The sequence below is a fragment of the Brachyhypopomus gauderio genome, chromosome 6 (assembly GCF_052324685.1).
Source record: "Brachyhypopomus gauderio isolate BG-103 chromosome 6, BGAUD_0.2, whole genome shotgun sequence".
NCBI lineage: Eukaryota > Metazoa > Chordata > Actinopteri > Gymnotiformes > Hypopomidae > Brachyhypopomus > Brachyhypopomus gauderio.
In genome coordinates this window covers 2,154,944-2,173,480 of record NC_135216.1, presented here as the reverse complement: position 1 = coordinate 2,173,480, position 18,537 = coordinate 2,154,944, and the positions used below count along the sequence as shown (strand labels likewise).

The following is an 18,537-nucleotide window of genomic DNA, read 5'->3' as shown; positions in this document are numbered from 1 at the left end:
TTATCCTTAACTAGTGCTGTCAATTCCAGGTGCCGCGATTAAAAGTCCTCACCAGGATTTTGCTCAAGCTTGCTAGATTTTCTAATTAGCAATCCAGGTAAAATTTGAGGAATCAACACAATCCAGGAAGCCTGAGCAAAATCCTGGCAACCCCCAAACCCAGACTACAGTACTTGTCTGACTGCAGTGTGCCAAGTGTAAAGTTTGGTGGAGGGGGGATTATGGTGTGGGGTAGTGTTTCCGGACTTGGCCCCTTCGTTCCAGTGAAAGGAACTCTGAATACTTCAGCATACCAAGATATTTTGGACAATTCCACGCTCCCAACTTTGTGGGACTAGTTTGGAGGTGGCCCCTTCCTCTTCCAACATGACTGTGCACCAGTGCACAAAACAAGGTCCATAAAGATAATATTCTCAAGTGTTTTGTTGTTTGTCAAATTAAATAGCCCATCTATGCCAAACCACCTGGAATTCTTTGAGATGCTATTATCGCGCACGTCTAACTATGAAACCAAGCATTTGACAAAATCCTGAGCCGCGTCAAGGCTGGATTATTTATTATGGATTATACTTTTGCGAGTGACCGTAGCGCGACTCCGCACACCTCGTGCAAACCTGCGCGAACAGCGCATTCTTTGCAGTGTTGTCCGAAACGATATGTGGTAGTATAAAGAAACACCCCTCAAAAACAGGGGAAAGAACATTTTTTGAAGGGATGTTGCATTGTGTTCCAGGTTTGAAAAGTGCTGGAATTTATGCTAAAGTGAGGGCAGCCCTGTTCTTAATCAGAGTGTAGATAGAGTGACTGTCAGTATGCAACATGCAACCCCCCCCCCTCATTGACTAGAAATGTTAAAGCTGGCACTCCATGTCTCAAAGGTTGCTGGCCCCTGGACTAGAATGTTGGTCTTGCTTTGTCATATATGCTTGCTTACTTGATTTGATTTGATGTGTGGGCAAAACGGTGGCTTGGTGGTTAGCATGTTAGCCTATCAGCACTGAGGTCTTGGGTTCAAGTCCCTGTCTGAGTGGAGTTTCCAAGTTCTCACCGTGTCTGCATGTGTTTCCTCTGGGGTCTCCGGTTTCCTCCCACAGTCCATAAACATAGAGGTAAATTGACAATCCCTGAGTGTGTGTCTGTTTCACTCCATGTTCAATAAAAGCAGTTGTGTGAGTGTGTGCGCTTGTATGTCCAGTGGTGGATGGTGCTCTGTCACTAGGATCTGTCCTCTCTCCCCTTCCTGCACCACATTCAGTCCCCCAGGGGGTGTGGACCCCGGTAGAGAGTACGCTGTGAGAGTATGCAATTGGCTGCCGCTTCTCGCCGGTGTGTAATTGGTTGTGTAAGAGTTGTACCTGTATTAAAATTTGTAAAGCGACCTTGGGTATCTAAAAAGGCACTATATAAGTAATCAACCATTAATTCATTCTGACATTGTTCAATCTCATGTAGCTCTTTGCAGCCATTTTATCAATCTTGCTGCCTTGTAAATGAAGTACCTGGACAGTTGTGGTGCTTTATAAAACTACTATTCAGCATAGGCCAGCTTAAATGATTCAAATCATTATGCAAACTGTTGGAAGTATACACAGTATAAATGCTATTATGTCTGATTTTGGGGCTGTGCAAGCTGCATGTAAAAAAGTTAAAATCAATGTAAATGGAGCAAAAATAACAATGACAAAAGAATGAAAAATGACATGTACTAATATACACATTTGAATGGTAACATAATGGTAATATTTAATAGTGCTATACACTGAAAGTGTGATGTGATTTCATAAATGTGGCCAATTTCACATAGTGTGAAAGTCTGAAAAGATAATCCAAACAAGCACAAAATGAGCATCAAATAACACAAAATTGCTCAAATATTCATTTACAGGGGTAGAATTCCAGTACCTGAATGTTGCCTAATATTTTCATATACCAGTCCATAAATCCCCTTTCTTCATTAAAATTATACACCCCCAACCTAAACACGTGGTTTGTTCGTCCTTGTTAAAGTCATCTTCAGTCATCTTTCATGCTAACACCCCAGCCATGGGTCTTGCCTATTTTTCCTGGATATGAAGGAGATCTTGCGGGCCATCTCCATTTGGTAGATCCTCTTGCAGTTCTCATAATTCTCCCTCTGTCTGCGCCTGCACGGCTTCTCATAGTAGCGTCCACGTTTCACCGTCTCGATGATGCCGTCTAATGTCAACACCCTGAAGAAAGACGATGGGAGGAAGGAAGAGGAAGAGGCATGATCTGCTAAGCAGTCACAGTTACCTCAGAGGAAAAAACGCCTCCTGATTCTGGCATATTTCTGCCTAATTAGTGGAACATCATGATCAGGCATTTGGAAGCAGAAGGACACAAGTGACATGTATCCAATTAAAGCTCTTGAAACAGCCCAGACCACCCACCCTAAATTCACTAATGCTAATAACTGAAGTGACTACTTGGACAAACAATAAGAGAGTACGATAAACCGTGTGAAACTTAATCGTAGCTGTAGTCTCAAGTTAACGTGACTGATAACTAACCAGCTAGTTAGATTGCTCAGTGAAGGAAAGAAAACAGGCACCACTTAAGCGCGACTAGTTCGTGAAACAACCATATCTAGCTAACTAGACTGTCCTGATAAACATTTCGGATAAGTTTGTTATCTTAAGAGTTCAATTTTCTTTTTTACTGGCTTGTTTGTATGCTTGATAGATAACGCTAGGTAGTAATGACATTGAAAAAGTCGGGCATGGCATCTATTATCCCAACTGCTGGAGAACATTAATAATGTCAATTTAGTGTTTGTAAGATGTCTCCAAAATTACATATTTTAAATACTCAGGAGAAAAAATACCTATTGAGAGCTTTATACGCAGCATCAATATTTCCATCCTGAACCATTACTGTCCGTGCGACGAAGCGTAGGTGGTTCGCCATTTTCCTCGTGTTCATAAAAATATCGTCCGTGTAGAACTGCAGCTGTCCGAAAGGTTCCCACTCATGTGACTCCAATGCCAAATAAAACCTTGTTGACGGCAAATGCACAAAGACGGGTGGTTATTGTTTAATGTCCTACCCCTGATTTTAAAAATGCTTTTAAAGAGTATTTCTTTAAATAAAAATAAAGAAAGCATTTCTCAATAGGTAATACACTCGACCTGTTTTATTTTAATTTTAGTAGTTTCTTATTCAATGTAGATATATTTTTGAAATTATATTCATTATTGAGGAAGAAAAAATATTTTTATTAGGAATCTCTCTAGGTATTAGGCATATCTCCTCCTCTCGCTGTCTTTCCCAGGAGGAGAATCAGACAGTGGGGTCAGTGCTGGGCGACAGCTCATTAGGAATGTCACAATATATAAATTCAAGTAAGTGGCACTAATCATTTCAAACAAAGAGTTACAAATGTTCACTTAGGGAAGGCATTCAAAGAGAATGTAGTAAAACACAATAAACTCTTTCCACAGACTCTATTTTGACCTCAAAAACATGCTAACGCAAGAACCTTCTTCCATCTTTCTCCTCCTTTTTTAGACTCTGTTGCTGTCTTTATTTTCCAGGTGTGTCAATTTTTTCCCGACATGTTGAAATAGAGCTGATGAAATGGGCTTGGTGTGTGTAGAATCAGGTGAGCGAGTGGGAAAGAGAGAGGGTGGGTGGAGGCAGGGGGACGGGGGGGGGGGGGGTAATTACCTCTGAGCATTTGAGTCAGGGGGTCTGAAGTCTCAGCACCAACCCACAGCTGCCCACTCACATTCCATGGTGCACTGAAGCTCCATTCACCTTTCATGTCTGCCATTCTCAGCCTGTTCCTCATTGTAAGACACACCTCCATTTTCAGGTGACCCTTTGAAGGATGCTGTATTTTTCCTCACACTTTCAAATGACTTGCTTTACATTTACATTTACATTTATGGCATTTAGCAGACGCTCTTATCCAGAGCGACTTACAAAAGTGCTATGTAGTTGCTTGGAATCTCCAAGGTAGAATAGATAGTCCTGAACACAAGGTACTCTAAGCTGGAAAAACCACTAGACGAAAGTCAAATGATACCTAACAATTATACCTGAATATACACATCCCCTGAGGAAAAAGACAGTAAACAATTCCTATAACCCAATTATGCACAATACCTGAGGAAAGAGACGATAAAGTACAAAAGACAAAGCATAATTATGCAAAGTGCACTTGAAAGAGGTGGGTCTTCAGTCGGCGTCTGAAGACAGCAAGTGACTCCGATGTTCGGACACACAAGGGAAGTTCATTCCACCACCTTGGAGCCAGGACAGAGAAAAGTCTGGATGCTTGTCTCCCATGTGTCCTGGATGATGGAGGGTCAAGACGAGACATACTTGAGGCGCGGAGGGCTCTAGGTATGCATCTGGGTTTTACCATGGCCATCAAGTAAGGAGGAGCTGGACCATCCTTTGCTTTGTAGGCCAGCACCAGGGTTTTATATTTGATGCGGGCAGCTACCGGAAGCCAGTGGAGGGAGGACAGCAAGGGAGTGACATGGCTGAACTTGGGAAGGTTGAAGACCAACCGAGCTGCAGCGTTCTGGATCAGTTGCAGGGGTTTGATGGCATGCATAGGAAGACCAGCCAGTAGGCAGTTGCAGTAGTCCAGTCTTGAGATAACAAGGGACTGGACAAGGACCTGAGTGGCCTCCCTAGAGAGAAATGGCCGAATCCTCCGAATGTTGTGAAGGGCGAATCTGCATGATCGTGTTGTGTTAGCAACGTGGGCCGTGAAGGAGAGCTGATTGTCGACAACTACACCAAGGCTACGCGCTTCCATGGATGGAGTGATCACGGTGTTCTCGAATGAGATAGAAAGATCACGATGAGGACTGGCTCTTGCAGGGATGTACAGCATCTCCGTCTTGCTTGGGTTAAGCTTTAGGTGGTGAGCTGCCATCCAAGAGGCAATGTCTTTCAGACATGCAGAGATTCGAGCTGAAACCTGTGTGTCAGAGGGTGGGAAGGAAAAGAAGAGCTGGGTGTCATCCGCATAACAGTGATAAGAGAAGCCATGTGCAGATATTGACTCACCCAGAGAGCGGGTATAAAGGGAAAAAAGAAGTGGACCCAGTACTGAGCCTTGTGGAACACCGGTGGAGAGTTTGCATGGCGTGGATGTTGATCCTCCCCATGTTACTTGGTAGGAACGACCCTCCAGGTAGGATGCAAACCATGTCCATGCATTGCCAGTGATACCAAGGCCTGAGAGGATGGACAGAAGGATCTCATGATTGACTGTGTCAAAGGCAGCCGAAAGGTCAAGCAGAATCAGAACTGATGATAGTCCATTTGCTCTAGCCGCATGGAGTTTCTCAGTTACTGCAATGAGTGCAGTTTCCGTAGAATGTGCCGGCTTGAAGCCAGATTGGTTGGGGTCCTGAAGCTGGTTCTGTGAGAGAAAAGAGGATAGCTGGTTGTGTACAGCCCGTTCAAGGATCTTAGAAAGGAATGAGAGGAGAGATACCGGTCTGTAGTTGCTGATGTTGGTGGCATCAAGGTTGGGTTTCTTTAGGATTGGCACCACCCTAGCCGCCTTGAATGATGATGGCACAATTCCTGAAGATAAGGAGTTGTTGATGATGGTCGAGATGAAAGGGAGGAGTTCGTGGGAGATTGTCTGGAGGAGTGTGGATGGGATGGGGTCCAGAGGGCATGTGGTGGGACTGCTGGATGTCAGCAGCTGAAGCACCGTCTCAGCTGAGAGAGGAGAGAAGGAGGTTAGAGAAAAGGGAGGAGTAGGAGGGGACACAGTGGGAACAGGGACTAGGGAAAAGGTGCTGCGAATCGTATTGACCTTCTCTTCAAAGAAGGTGACAAAATCATCTGCAGTAAGAGAAGTGGGAGTTGGAGGGGGGGAGGGTTTGAGGAGAGAAGAGAAGATTTTGAACATCTTGCGTGGATCTGATGTAGATGCCTCCAGCTTCTCTCTGTAGAATGATGTCTTGGCAGCAGTTAGTTCCATGGAGAATAGGGACAGGAGAGACTGATACAAGCGAAGATCAGCAGTAAGCTTCGATTTCCTCCATCGCCTCTCAACCATCCTCAGTTCTCGTCGGTTGTTACGTAGGGTGTCCGAGAGCCAAGGAGCAGGTGGGGAGGATCTTGTGGGTTTGGAAGAGAGGGGACATAAGAGGTCAATAGATGAAGAGAGGGAGGACAATAAAGTGTCAGTGGCGGTGTCTGTGGAGAGACAAGAGAAAGAGTCATGGGACGGGAGGGCTGTGGTGATAGTAGAGGCAAGTACTGATGGAGAGATGGAATGAAGGTTACGACGGATGGTGGTAGTGCCTGTAGCAGTAAGGGTGTGACGGTGGGGAGGAAGAGATAAGGAGAAAGATACAAGGTGATGATCTGAACAGTGGAGAGGAGTTACTGCAATGTCCATCACTGCAGGTGGTCTAGTGAAGACCAGGTCTAGGACATTGCCTGCTCTGTGTGTTGGAGAAGACTGGGTGAGGTTGAGGTTGAATGATGACAGCAAAGGAAGAACGCCAGATGATTGTAGTTTATCTGTTGGGAGGTTGAAGTCACCAAGCAGAAGAAGAGGAGTTTCATCATTAGGGAGGACGCTCAGAAGTGTGTCTAATTCCTCAGTGAAGTTACCTAGGGTGCAGGGTGGACGATAAACAACAATGATGTGAAGTGTGGTTGGGAAGCGTACAGTGACAGCATGATACTCAAATGTTGAGATGGTAATTTGTGGGAAAGTGCAAGGAGTAAAGCGCCAGCAACTGGACAGAAGCAATCCAGTGCCACCTCCCCTTCCAGTCTGTCTTGGAGAGTGAGAGAAGGAAAATGCAGATGACAGGGCAGCAGGAGTAGCAGAGTTCTCTGGGGTGATCCATGTCTCTGTTAGGGCCAAGAAGTCAAGGGAGTGATGAGCTGCAATGGCTGTGATGAAGTCTGCTTTCTGGACTGCAGACTGGCAGTTCCAGAGCCCCCCGGTCGCAATGATCGGGGTGTTTGTTGAGAGTGGAGGGTAGATGAGGTTACTGGTAGTGCGTTTTCTGTAGTGATGTTTGTATTGACGGCGACTATAGGGAGTAAGAACAGGGATGGAAAAACACATGATGAATAAATGAATGAAGGTAGTATATGATGTGTGTCAAGGTGTGATACTTAACCAAAAAATGAAGATGGGCTTCAGTTGATTGAAGAGTAGAGGATGTCTCTAACCGCTACAGACTGCCACTTATTGCTTTCATTTCAGACCCCCTCTCCGACCCTTCAGGAATGTGACACCAAAGGCCTGGAATTGAACTGAATGAAGGAAATGGTGAACATGAAACAGATGTGTGTATATGTATATGTATGTATATATATATAACTTCTGCATGCCTTGATTATATATAGACGCTAAAACCTAGGTTAGTTCAAACCACGATTCAGACTGTGACTGCACACTTTAAATCTGATTTTTTTTCTCTCGCTGTGTCCATTTTAAACATTTTACGTTCGCCACCCCCCCCCCCCCCCCCCCCCCCCCCGCTCAACAACTTACGTTCGCCGCCACCCTGTGTCAGTATGACAGTGTCCTTGTTTTTTGTCAGACCTAGGTGGCAACCCTAGCTACAAATGATACTCGCCATTTCCGTTGTTTCTATGCATAAATAAGGGCTAATATTTAATTATCCATCACAGCAAACGGCATTATCTATAGCCAAACAAAGACACACTGATTCGTGGGTGTTAAATGTTTTTAATAAAATGTACCATAGGTTGGTTGTTCCCGTAGCACCCTTGGGGATCGACTGCCTTTCATGCTCAGAATTATGCTCAGAACACTTTACATATATTTTAATTCTCAGGCCTGAAAAAGTAACATAGCCTACTTGCTATACCGAAGTTCCCCTCTGACCACGGGACTTTGCAATATCAATCAATCAATCAAATTTTATTTACATTGCGCTTTTTACAACAGTTGTTGCCACAAAGCAGCTTTACAATTGTCCAGTGAGCAAGCCAAGGGCGACAGTGGAAAAACTCTAAGGGCATGAGGAAGAAACCTTGAGAGGAACCAAGACTCGGGGGGGCGACGGGGGGGGGGGGGGGGGGGGGGGGGGGGGGGCGACACACATCCACCTCTGGTCACCATGACAGCAATTAGAGATATACAGTATTACTTTGTTCCTCTGTTCCTCGTCATTATTGACGAACTTAACCGCCTCTCTCTCTCTCTCTCTCTCTCTCTCTCTCTCTCTCTGTGATTTTTTATGATTTGACTTAGCAATTTGGGGGCTCAAGGCGAATTTAGCTAGCTATCAACATTAATATGCAAGAAATAAGTTAGCTAGTCAGGGGGCCCCTACAGTAGGCTGCAGTGGGAGGGGCCCAAGGCAATTGCCTAGCAACGTCTCTATGCAAAGACCACCTCTGCTCCAACGTACCTAACTGCCTAACCACATGGTGTGAGCATATGACCGTCCCGTGAATCAGACAACCCATGCGGCAAAAAGAATGAGAGACTGATGTGTGTGTCTGTGTATGTGTGTGTGTGTGTGTGTGTGTGTGTGTGTGAGAGAGAGAGAGAGAGAGAGAGAGAGAGAGAGAGATACAAACAGGCAGATAGATAGAGAGAGAGATCCAGTGCCAATGTACGGGATTTTTTGAGAGACAGAAAAAAAATCTGAAGAAGCAAAATATGGAGTCTCAAATAGTAGACTTTTCTGGAACTTGGAAAATGAAAAGTTCGGAAAATTTCGAGGAGCTCCTTAAAGCGCTAGGTAGGTTTGATAAGATTTCACCGATCCCCAGAGGTAGTTTTACCTTGCTCGTTCAAACGTGTTGTTTCATGTAGGAAATATCATTAGGATTACCTTTTAAAACAAATTTGGCTATTAAGCTATTTTATTGCATAATTTTCTTTCATAAGCGAGAATAGATTTTAATGTAGGCTATACCCTAGTTTCTCATTAGGCAAATTGAGTAGCCTATAGTATAGCATTTCTTTGTCATTATGAAATCTTGTCGTTTCTCTGAAAAGTTAAATAAACTCCTCAATGAAACCCCTGTCACGTATTATTCAGCGTGGGTGCACGTGGGGTATTCATTAAAAAAATTAAAGAGGTCCAGTCGGGCAATATTTCATGATGCCAAGGTCTGGAAGTCCAACTAGTTATAATGTGAGAAGATACATATATAACATCTGCATGCCTTGATTTGTCAATCAAGTGAAATGAATTCAGTCTTATTTAAGTATTTTTTTAACTATATTTATTGTCCCTCGTCCCCCGTATTTATCTCGTTGTATAGCCAAACTCGTTTGCAATTGGTCCGTAGGTTTATTTGGACGTGTGACCATTACCATTATATGTAAGTTATTCTGTCTCAATATTAAAATGAAAATGTAATACGCATTTGCATTTATATGTTCCACTCATACAAGCAACTTTGAGCTCAAAATTCAAATTCAAATGGAATAGTTCCATTTACATTTTGCATTGCATTTTGCAAGACTGCAAAGACAAAAGTGTTCTTGGACACAGTGTTAATTTTGACAACAATTTTTGATTTAGTTTTAGTCTTAGTCTTTTGACTAAAATGTCATTTAGTTTTAGTCATAATTTAGTCATTGGATTTGTTTTTAGTCTTAGTCTAGTTTTAGTCGACTAATTTTCATTAGAATTTATTCAACTAATTATCAAAAGAATTTAGTTGACTAAAATATAAATGGTGTAATAGTCATTATATACACTTGCACAAAATGAAACATTTATTAACCAGTTACAGAATATTATTGTTTGTATGTGCAATATATACAAAAACAAATTTCCAAACAACTTTATTGACCAGAGGGGTATTCCAGAAAGTGGGTTTAACCTACTCTAAACTTAACCCTGAACTCTGAGTTAGCTTGTAGCTTGCAGTATTAATGACTGCGTCTGCAGAATATTTAGATATTATTAAACGTAAATGTAATACTGCGGTAGATGCTATAGAGAAAGGCAGTCAGCATGTAAAAAAAATGCCAACAGAGTTAATGCGTGAGTGAAAATTATATTTTTATATTTAGCAGAAGGGCGCGATTATATTATTATATTCCCCACATTTATAATACTGTATTGAGTTTTAAAATATTTTTTAAATTGAACACTTACTAATTTCAGGTCTAATCTGAGTGGTGTGTGTAACGCTTGGGTGAGGGAAGCAGGCACCAAGACGATTACTGTGTACAACGAACATTTAATGACATCAAACGAATAAGCACGGTGCGGAGCGCAAGCAGCACAATATCACACTCACGCTGACACGTTGCTTTAGACAAAAGACGAGCACACGACACTGCGCGAACGCACATTAAATAGGTGAGTTACACAGACCCACGTGACCTCGAGACAAGGCACAGGTGTAACAAACGAACACGCTCACAAACAACCCACACCCACGGAAGTACAAACATGGACATAACTGCACGCAGACGACAAAATGACACGCCCACAGGGAAGGGTCCGGAGCTGTCCCGTGACAGAACCCGCCACCAGGGGCTCGCTACTCCCGGAGCGTCCGGCGCAGCTGGAAAGCCCCGAACCAACACCGACGGGCAGGTCCGGAGCCGCCGGGATCACGGGCCTCCGAGAGCCGACACCCCCGACGGCGGGAACCGCCGCGAACAGCTCTATCACACCCTCCCTGGGAAGACAGGGGAGAAAACATTAAACATGGGCACGAGGACAAATACGCACACCGGAACAGTAAACACGAAGGGCACAAACGGGAACAGTGGGTTAGGGAGACACAAGGGGACAGACAAAAACACAGGAACACAGACATTCATTCCCGGAGCCAGGCTTCCCGCCTGGGGCAACGCCTGTAGCGGCGCGAAGGCTCCGGGGGCTGGAGACGCTGCAGTAGGCGGTACTCCTCCCGCCTGTTCCGCCCGCTCACCGCCAGGTGCCGCACGGCTGGCGGACGCGCTGGGTGTAGCGCGACTGGTCGACCGCTTGGGGGCAGTCCCTTTGGCGGACGCGCGAGGCGTAGCGCGATTGGTCGACTGCTTGGGGGCAGTCCCTCTGGCGGACGCGCGAGGTGCAGCGCAACTGTCCGACCGCTTGGGGGCCGTGCTTCGGGCGGACGCGCGAGGTGCAGCGCGACTTGCAGCCCGCTTGGATGCAGCGCGACTGGCGGGTCTCGCGGCGACCCACCTCCCGGGTCCGCGGCTCCCTCCCCCCGGGAGGGCCGTAGGGGCTTGCCGCCCTATAGGCCTGCCGGCGCTCCCTCTCCGGGAACCCCCTGTAGGAAGCTCCTCCATTGCCAGGCCAGCCCCCTCTGGAACCGGTATCGGGGGTGGTGTCCATCTCCGGCTCCTCCTCCTCGGCCACGCTCCAGTCCATGGACCGAGCGGGGGTCTCGCATCGGGAGTGTTCCATGGGCTCCTCCCCGCAGGAATCCCTACTCACCGACGCGAGCGAACTGTCCGGTCCGCTCCCTCTCCCTTTGTATACCGTCGGGAGCGAACACACTGACGGAGGGCTCTCCCCCTCGCTCTCCTCGATGTAGTCGGATGGGAGGGGACTGACGTCATCCTCCCCGTAGCGAATGGTGCTCTCCGAGCACACTGATGGGGAATACTCCTCTTCCTCGGAGTCCACCCCCTTCGCCTCGCAACCAGACGGGGGGGGGGGGGGGAACCGACGTCATCCCTCCCATAGTGAACGGTGCTCTCCGAGCACACTGATGGGGAATACTCCTCCTCCTCGGAGTCCACCCCTGTCGCCTCGCCTCGCTGAGCGAATGTAAACAAAAAAAAAGACATGCGCAGACTCACTATGTGACGTCAGCGTTTTCCTAAACATGCGTTTTCCCCGTCCACACGAATACGCCGAGACCGGAGTTTTCAAAAGTCTCCACCTTGGAAGGCGTTTTCAAAAACCTCTGTTTTCGGTGACCGAAAACGCCGTTTTCGTGTGGACGGGAGGCTAAAAACCTCAGTTTTTAGAAACCTCCGGCGTCGTGTGGACGTAGATATTTTTGAAAACGGAGACAAAAACCTCCGTTTTTAAAAAACTCCGGCGTCGTGTGGATGTAGATATTTTTGAAAACGGAGACAAAAACCTCCGTTTTTAAAAATCTCCGGCGTCGTGTGGACGTAGATATTTTTGAAAACGCTGATCGTGTGGACGGAGATATTTTTGAAAACGGAGACAAAAACCTCCATTTTTAAAAACCTCCGGCGTCGTGTGGACGGGGCCTAAGATAACTAATAAAATATTACAGTGACTGATGATAAACGCTTTTAGAGGGGCTGTTAGCATCAGCTGTTAGCATCAGCCCATCTAAAACAGTGCTCTGACGCTTCAAAACCCGCTAGCATAAATGCTAACCCATCGATATATAAAACACTGGAAAAAGGCCACCGACTAACCCAATAAATAGCTAATTTGTGTTCTGTTATGCCAAGAAAACCCATAAAATACAACACGTACGCTATAAAAACTTAAATAACTTACATTTGAAAATGACTTCGCCGCTGGACGTCCTTCTTCCGTCCGCCATGATGAAAAAAGTTGAGCTGTGCCGTGCTGCCCCGCGTTGCATCATGGGATTGCCTTACCGGCTGAGGAAGGGTCTAATGCTGACTTATTTCAGGGTCAGATTAAGATATCTTAGTAGACAGCATTTTAAGGTATCTAAGAATTGAGACAGCCTACTTCTCAGGAACGCGCATTCCATGACGTAAGATGCTGTCTATGTAGAGAGCTCACTAGGTTTTGAGACAGACCCATAGTCAGGGGGAGGTAAGTCTATATATGTCCAGTTTGAGGGAAAGTGGCTGGTGACAATAGCTGGGTCATTCCAGGATTTTGGTACATTTCCTGTCCCACCACTTAAATTTCAAATGTACATATCCAAAATATCTAAATGACTCTAAAAAATTTTTTTTTAAACATTGTACTTGTTATAAGACAAACTGTAAAATTTGGTGGAAAAATAAGCGCCTTAGATATTATTCAAAAGACCGAATACCTTTGAACCACCTCAAAAAATGGCCATTTTCTCTTGTCCCACACATTGGGTGACCAACTCCTTTGCCAAATTTAACAATTAAAATAAGCTCTAAATAAATTACTTCCTCTTGTATATTGTTGAAATGCATCTCCTTTACTTATGAAAACAACTTATTTGGTGTACATTGTATTGCATGTCACAGTTTTTACACTATTAAGTTGTGTCCCACAACATGCGCGCAACCCTGTTACCATAAGGAATTTTATCTGGCAGAGAAAGGGTTAAAAATATTTGTGTACTAGCACAAAGGAATTTGCATCACAAGGACATTTCCTGCCCACATGGCAAGAAAAATGGTAAGTGCTCTAACAATTTTCAAGGTTTTTTTCCAAATATGTTTGTCCAAGTTGTGTGTGTCACTCAGTGAATGCAACCCTGTTCCTCATATTCTAAGACTAATATTGAGTAGAGTCAAAATTTACTTTATATACTTATATAACCATATTTGTCCTTGATCTTGTATACATAGCTAAATTTTACAGTGAGCATCTGTTCCTGGGGTAGACCACAACTTAGCCTAAATTTGCAACCCTGTTAGTCGCAACCCTGTTACTGCATACCAATTTACTGCACACCAATCTAATAAAGAAAAAACTTCTTCCATATCTGAGATTGACGAATCAAACTTTTTGATAGTTTATAACCTGTAGATTATAAATATATGATTTAAAATGATCAAATTGAAGATCAAATTTTCAGAAGTTACCACCCCTGAAATGTACCAAAATCCTGGAATGACCCAGCTACATTATTTTTGTTACCATTAAAGATAAGTACATTATTCATTACGTATTATAAAGGTTAGTACCTGTACATTAATGCTATGGATGGATTTTCTGTTTATGTAATCGCCTTCATGTTCTAATGGTGCTGGAATAGGTAGCATATGTAGGTTCCATCAATGCTCTAGGAAATCCTTAAAATGTAAATGGAATATAGTTTTATATAGTGCTTCTCCTTTGCTTAATTTCTTTATTGTCCGTGTGAATTAAAGACAAACCAACGATGCTGTGGAATTCCTCTTTGATGTCCATAACTGGCTTATGCCCAGGAAACACCACAAAACTGGGCACTAGTCATTTTAATGCCAGACATAGTTTTCGGACAGACGGACATACAGTAGCTTTGCTGACAGATCCCGCATCTCCTACACCAGTGGTTCCCAAAGTGGGGGGCGCGCCCCCTAGGTGGGGCGCGGAGCTATTGCAGGGGGGCGCGGAGCTTGGAAGTAAAACATGTGTCATTAGGGATGCACTGATTCCGATATTAATATCTGAAAAAATTCTAGATCGGGTATCGGGGACAATGTGACCGATCCATAAAAACAGATCTATTCAGTCTAATTCTATGCTTGTATTGCTTGGTTTTCGGAGTTAGTTCAACCTTAATACTCGCGCTGGTGGTATTCCACTTAGTCCGTTTATTTGCTGGTTGACCAAAATAAACCTGGGCTCCAGCAATACTTCACTGTTCATACATAAACTGGTGAGTTGTCCAAAGCTCATTGAATGCGTTACAGAAATAAATTAAATAGCAGTGGTCTGACTCGGTCTACGGCAGAAAGCTAAAAAAACAATATTCCATACGCGCGCTCAACTCGCTCCCTTAAAGAGACAGTACACATATTTCTGGCCGTTACATGCTTTGTGCTCTGCGTGATGTCTGCGCTTGCAAACTAGCCGCATATGTATTGCTGTTTCTCTTATTTCATCTCCTTATTTATTTTCAATTATATTTAGAATTCTTGAACCATTTAAAAGGTTTCTTGCAATTTATTTTTTTCATGTTTGACCAAAGTTGTGAACCTATTGTTTTTGTACGTTTTCAACACATCCCTAGTCAATATGGGGGGGGGGGGGTGTAGGGGGGGGCGCAAAAATGTTCTCATCTACTAAAGGGGGGCACTGCAGAAAAAGTTTGGGAACCACTGGTTTAGAGCATTCAATTAGAAGACTATTACAGTAGTTCAATCTCGACGAGACAAAAGCATGGACCAGTTTCTCTGCGTCAGCTAATGAAAGTAAGTGCAGGGCCGGCGCCAGAACATATACAGTGAGGGGGCGTCAGAAAATTTCGGGGGGGCGAACGTAAGTTGTTGAGCGGGGGGGGGGGGGGGGGGTGCGTAGCGATTGTTGTAAAATAAATGGGTCTTATTTTTTACATTGAGGGGGCGGGACACCTCGCCTGAGGGGGCGACGCCCCCATTCGCCCTCCCGTGGCGCCGGCCCTGAGTAAGTGTCTCAGCTTGGCGATATTACATAAATGGAAAAAGGCAGCCTTAGTGACATTGCATACATGTCCGTCAAATGAAAGATCAGAATCAATAGTGACACCTAAACTTTTTGCAGTAGATTTAGGTAGAGTGACCATATTTTTATCTGATTAAAAACAGAACTGCCCTCACTGATGAGGCTCAGGGATTCCGTGTCATGCAGCGCCGTGCTCAGGGTCCTAGTGCCTGTAGAATTAATGGCCGGATGAAGGTAATTTAAAAACCAGGACATTTCCTCACTTTAAAAAAAGAACCCGGGACGCCGGACGTGAAATACGGACATGTCCCGGGAAATACGGACGTTTGGTCACCCTAATTTAGGTGTTACTGAAAAACCATCTAGGGTAAGGGGAATATCAGCCCAATTGCTTCTAGCAGCTTTAGGCCAAAGAATCAGCACCTCAGTCTTGTCAGAATTTAGTTGAAGAAAATTAGATGCCATCCAGTTTTTAATGTCCTGGACGCAGTTCTCAATCTTGCGAGTTGTAGTGATATCATCTGGATTATAAGATACAGTTGTGATCAAATTTATTCAACCCCCACTGAAATAAAGTGTTTTGGCCAGTTTGACATTGATTTTGATCATTTCAGTCATCTTATTTACAATTATATCAAAGAGGCACTTATAAATTAGACAAACATAACATAATATTTATGATGGAATAACCACAAATGTCTTTACTGTGCTCACATCATTATCAGTTTTATTCAACCCCCTAGTGACATTATTTTTTAGTACTTAGTACAACATCCTTTTCCAGTTATGACAGCTTTCAAGCGTGAAGCATAGCTTGACACAAGTGTCTTGCAGCGCCCTATGGGTATCTTAGCCCATTCTTTATGGGCAAAAGCCTCCAGTTCAGTCACATTCTTAGGCTTGCGCACTGCAACTGCCTTCTTTAGGTCCCACCAGAGGTTCTCAATTGGATTTAAGTCTGGTGATTGCGATGGCCACTCTAGAATGTTCCAGCCTTTCATGTTCAACCATGCTCTAGTGGACTTGGATGTGTGCTTCGGATCATTGTCCTGTTGGAAGGTCCAACGTCTCCCAAGCCGCAGGTTTGTGACTGACTCCATCACATTTTCCTCCAAGATCTCCTGGTACTGAAGGGAATTCATGGTACCCTGCACACGTTGAAGCTTTCCTGTACCATTAGAAGCAAAACAGCCCCAAAGCATAATTGACCCCCTGCCATGCTTCACAGTAGGCAAGGTGTTCTTTTGTTCATAAGCCTGGTTCTTCCTTCTCCAAACATAGCGCTGGTCCATTGTCCCAAACAGTTCTAATTTAGTTTCCAAAACCTGTTCCAAAACCTTTGTGGCTTGTCCACATGACTTTTGGCATACTGCAGTCGACTTTTCTTGTTCTTTGGAGTCAGCAAGGGGGTGCGTCTGAGCGTTCTGGCATGGAGGTCTTCGTTATGCAGTGCGCGCCTTATTGTCTGAGCTGAAACTTCAGTGCCCACATCTGACAGGTCTTTTTTCAGTTCCTTAGCAGTCACGCGGGGATTTTTCTCCACATTACGCTTCAGGTAGCGCACAGCAGTCGCGGTCAGGATCTTCTTTCTGCCACGACCAGGTAACGTTTCCACTGTGCCCTTTAACTTGAACTTGCGAATGATACTTCCGATAGTGTCTCTTGGAATATTTAACAACTTCGCAATCTTTTTATATCCATTGCCATTCTTGTGAAGAGCAATAACCTCTTCTCTTGTCTTCTGGGACCATTCTCTTGCTTTCACCATGCTTGGAAACACACCAGTAGATGTCTAGAAGGAGCTGAGTATCACAGTCCTTTTAAATCTGCCTAATTGGTGCTTATCATGCTTGATTGCTGCTCGTTGACATCCACAGATGTTTTCAATACCTGATGGAAAACACTGGAATGAACCTCTGTTCTTAGGAGTGGTAGTCGTAAAGGGGTTGAATAATTGTGTCAATGAAGAAATCACAAAAAGGCCATTTAATACTTTATGACAAAAAAAATTGATGCTATCTTAGTTGCATTTAGTTCTTTAACAAGTCCTTGTAAGATTTCATTATGAACACAATTACAAATGTGCACTGAATTCCATAAAACCCTTCGCAGCATTGGGGGTTGAATAAATTTGATCACAACTGTATATACAACTGAGTATCATCTGCGTAGCAATGGAAGCTAATATCATGCCTACGAATGATAGTGCCCAGTGGTAGCATATATAATGAGAATAATATGGGGCCCAGTACAGATCCTTGTGGGACACCATACTTTACTTTAGAATGCTCTGAGCATTCATTATTTACTAGTACAAATTGGTAACGATCTGTCAGGTAGGACCTGAACCAGGAGAGTGCTTGAACTCTTATGCCAATGAGTGTCTCCAGCCTAGTAAGTAGAATATTATGGTCAATGGTGTCAAAAGCAGCACTGAGGTCTAGCAGTATGAGAAAAGAAATGTGTCCTTTATCAGAGGATATTAAGAGATTGTTCAATACTTTAGTCTGTGCCGTTTCAGTGCTGTGATGAGCTCTAAATCCAGACTGAAATAACTCTAAGACATGTTCTGTCTGTAAGAAGGAAGAGAGTTGAGAAGAAACTACTTTCTCTAAAATTTTGGATATGAATGACAGATTAGAAATTGGCCTATAGTTGGACAGTTCTTGGGGGTTAAGACCAGGTTTTTTAATTAACGGCTTGATGACTGCAAGTTTAAATGAACTGGGAGCGTAGCCCAGGCTAAGAGAATAGTTTATCATAGTAAGCAACGGTTCTACATTGCTATGCAGTCATTCTTTAAGTAGATGGGTTGGTACAGCATCTAGTATGCATGTGGAGGGTTTAGCAGATTTCACCAGTGAAATAAGCTCCTCGCGACCAATTGGGGAGAAGGACTCTAACAGGGCATCAGATCTGACCAGACAGCTGTCAAGGTGCATTGGCATGTTGACAGGCTCTGAGATAGCACTACTAATTTTTCCCTAATTTTATCAATCTTATCATTAAAGAACTTCATAAAATTGTTACTGCTACACTCTAGTGGAATTAGAGAATTGATTTGTTCGTGACTCCTCGTAAGGCTGGAAACAGTTTTAAAAAGGAGTCCTGAATTGTTTTTATGTTTTTCTATTAAAGCCGATAAATATAAGGACTTTGCCGTATGGAGGGCATGCTTATATTCAATAAGGCTGCTTTTCCATGATAGTCTATACACTTCTAACTTCGAATTTCGCCATTTATGCTCCAGGATCCGCGTGGCTCGTTT

At 44.0% G+C, this 18,537-nt stretch overlaps 2 protein-coding genes across 4 annotated transcripts in view; one reads left to right on the top strand and one right to left on the bottom strand.

Annotated features, from left to right (window-relative positions):
- Positions 1–1,713: 1,713 nt before the first annotated feature.
- On the bottom strand, positions 1,714–7,229 carry mrps21 (mitochondrial ribosomal protein S21). 3 transcript variants are annotated; one of them, XR_013131690.1, is made up of 3 exons: positions 3,688–7,229; positions 2,846–3,016; positions 2,072–2,210 (listed from the first exon to the last, which is right to left on the bottom strand). XR_013131690.1 is itself a non-coding variant. In XM_077008115.1 (2 exons), exons 1-2 carry the CDS (start codon positions 2,941–2,943, stop codon positions 2,030–2,032), a joined length of 279 nt encoding a protein of 92 aa, XP_076864230.1. In that variant the 5' UTR covers positions 2,944–3,005; the 3' UTR covers positions 1,714–2,029. The 3 variants fall into 3 exon arrangements, 2 of the variants coding, with proteins under 2 accessions (XP_076864230.1, XP_076864229.1); XM_077008115.1 differs by lacking the exon at positions 3,688–7,229 and having other exon boundaries at positions 1,714–2,210; positions 2,846–3,005; XM_077008114.1 differs by lacking the exons at positions 2,072–2,210; positions 2,846–3,016 and having other exon boundaries at positions 4,819–4,957; positions 5,047–7,229.
- A 1,232-nt stretch (positions 7,230–8,461) lies between these two features.
- The window catches only part of crabp2b (cellular retinoic acid binding protein 2, b), a 45,818-nt gene continuing 35,742 nt past the window's right edge, over positions 8,462–18,537 (top strand). Inside the window, exon 1 of the mRNA XM_077007733.1 lies at positions 8,462–8,738. Coding sequence (XP_076863848.1) covers positions 8,657–8,738 — 82 coding nt within the window. The 5' untranslated portion in view covers positions 8,462–8,656. The remainder of the gene's footprint in view (positions 8,739–18,537) is intronic.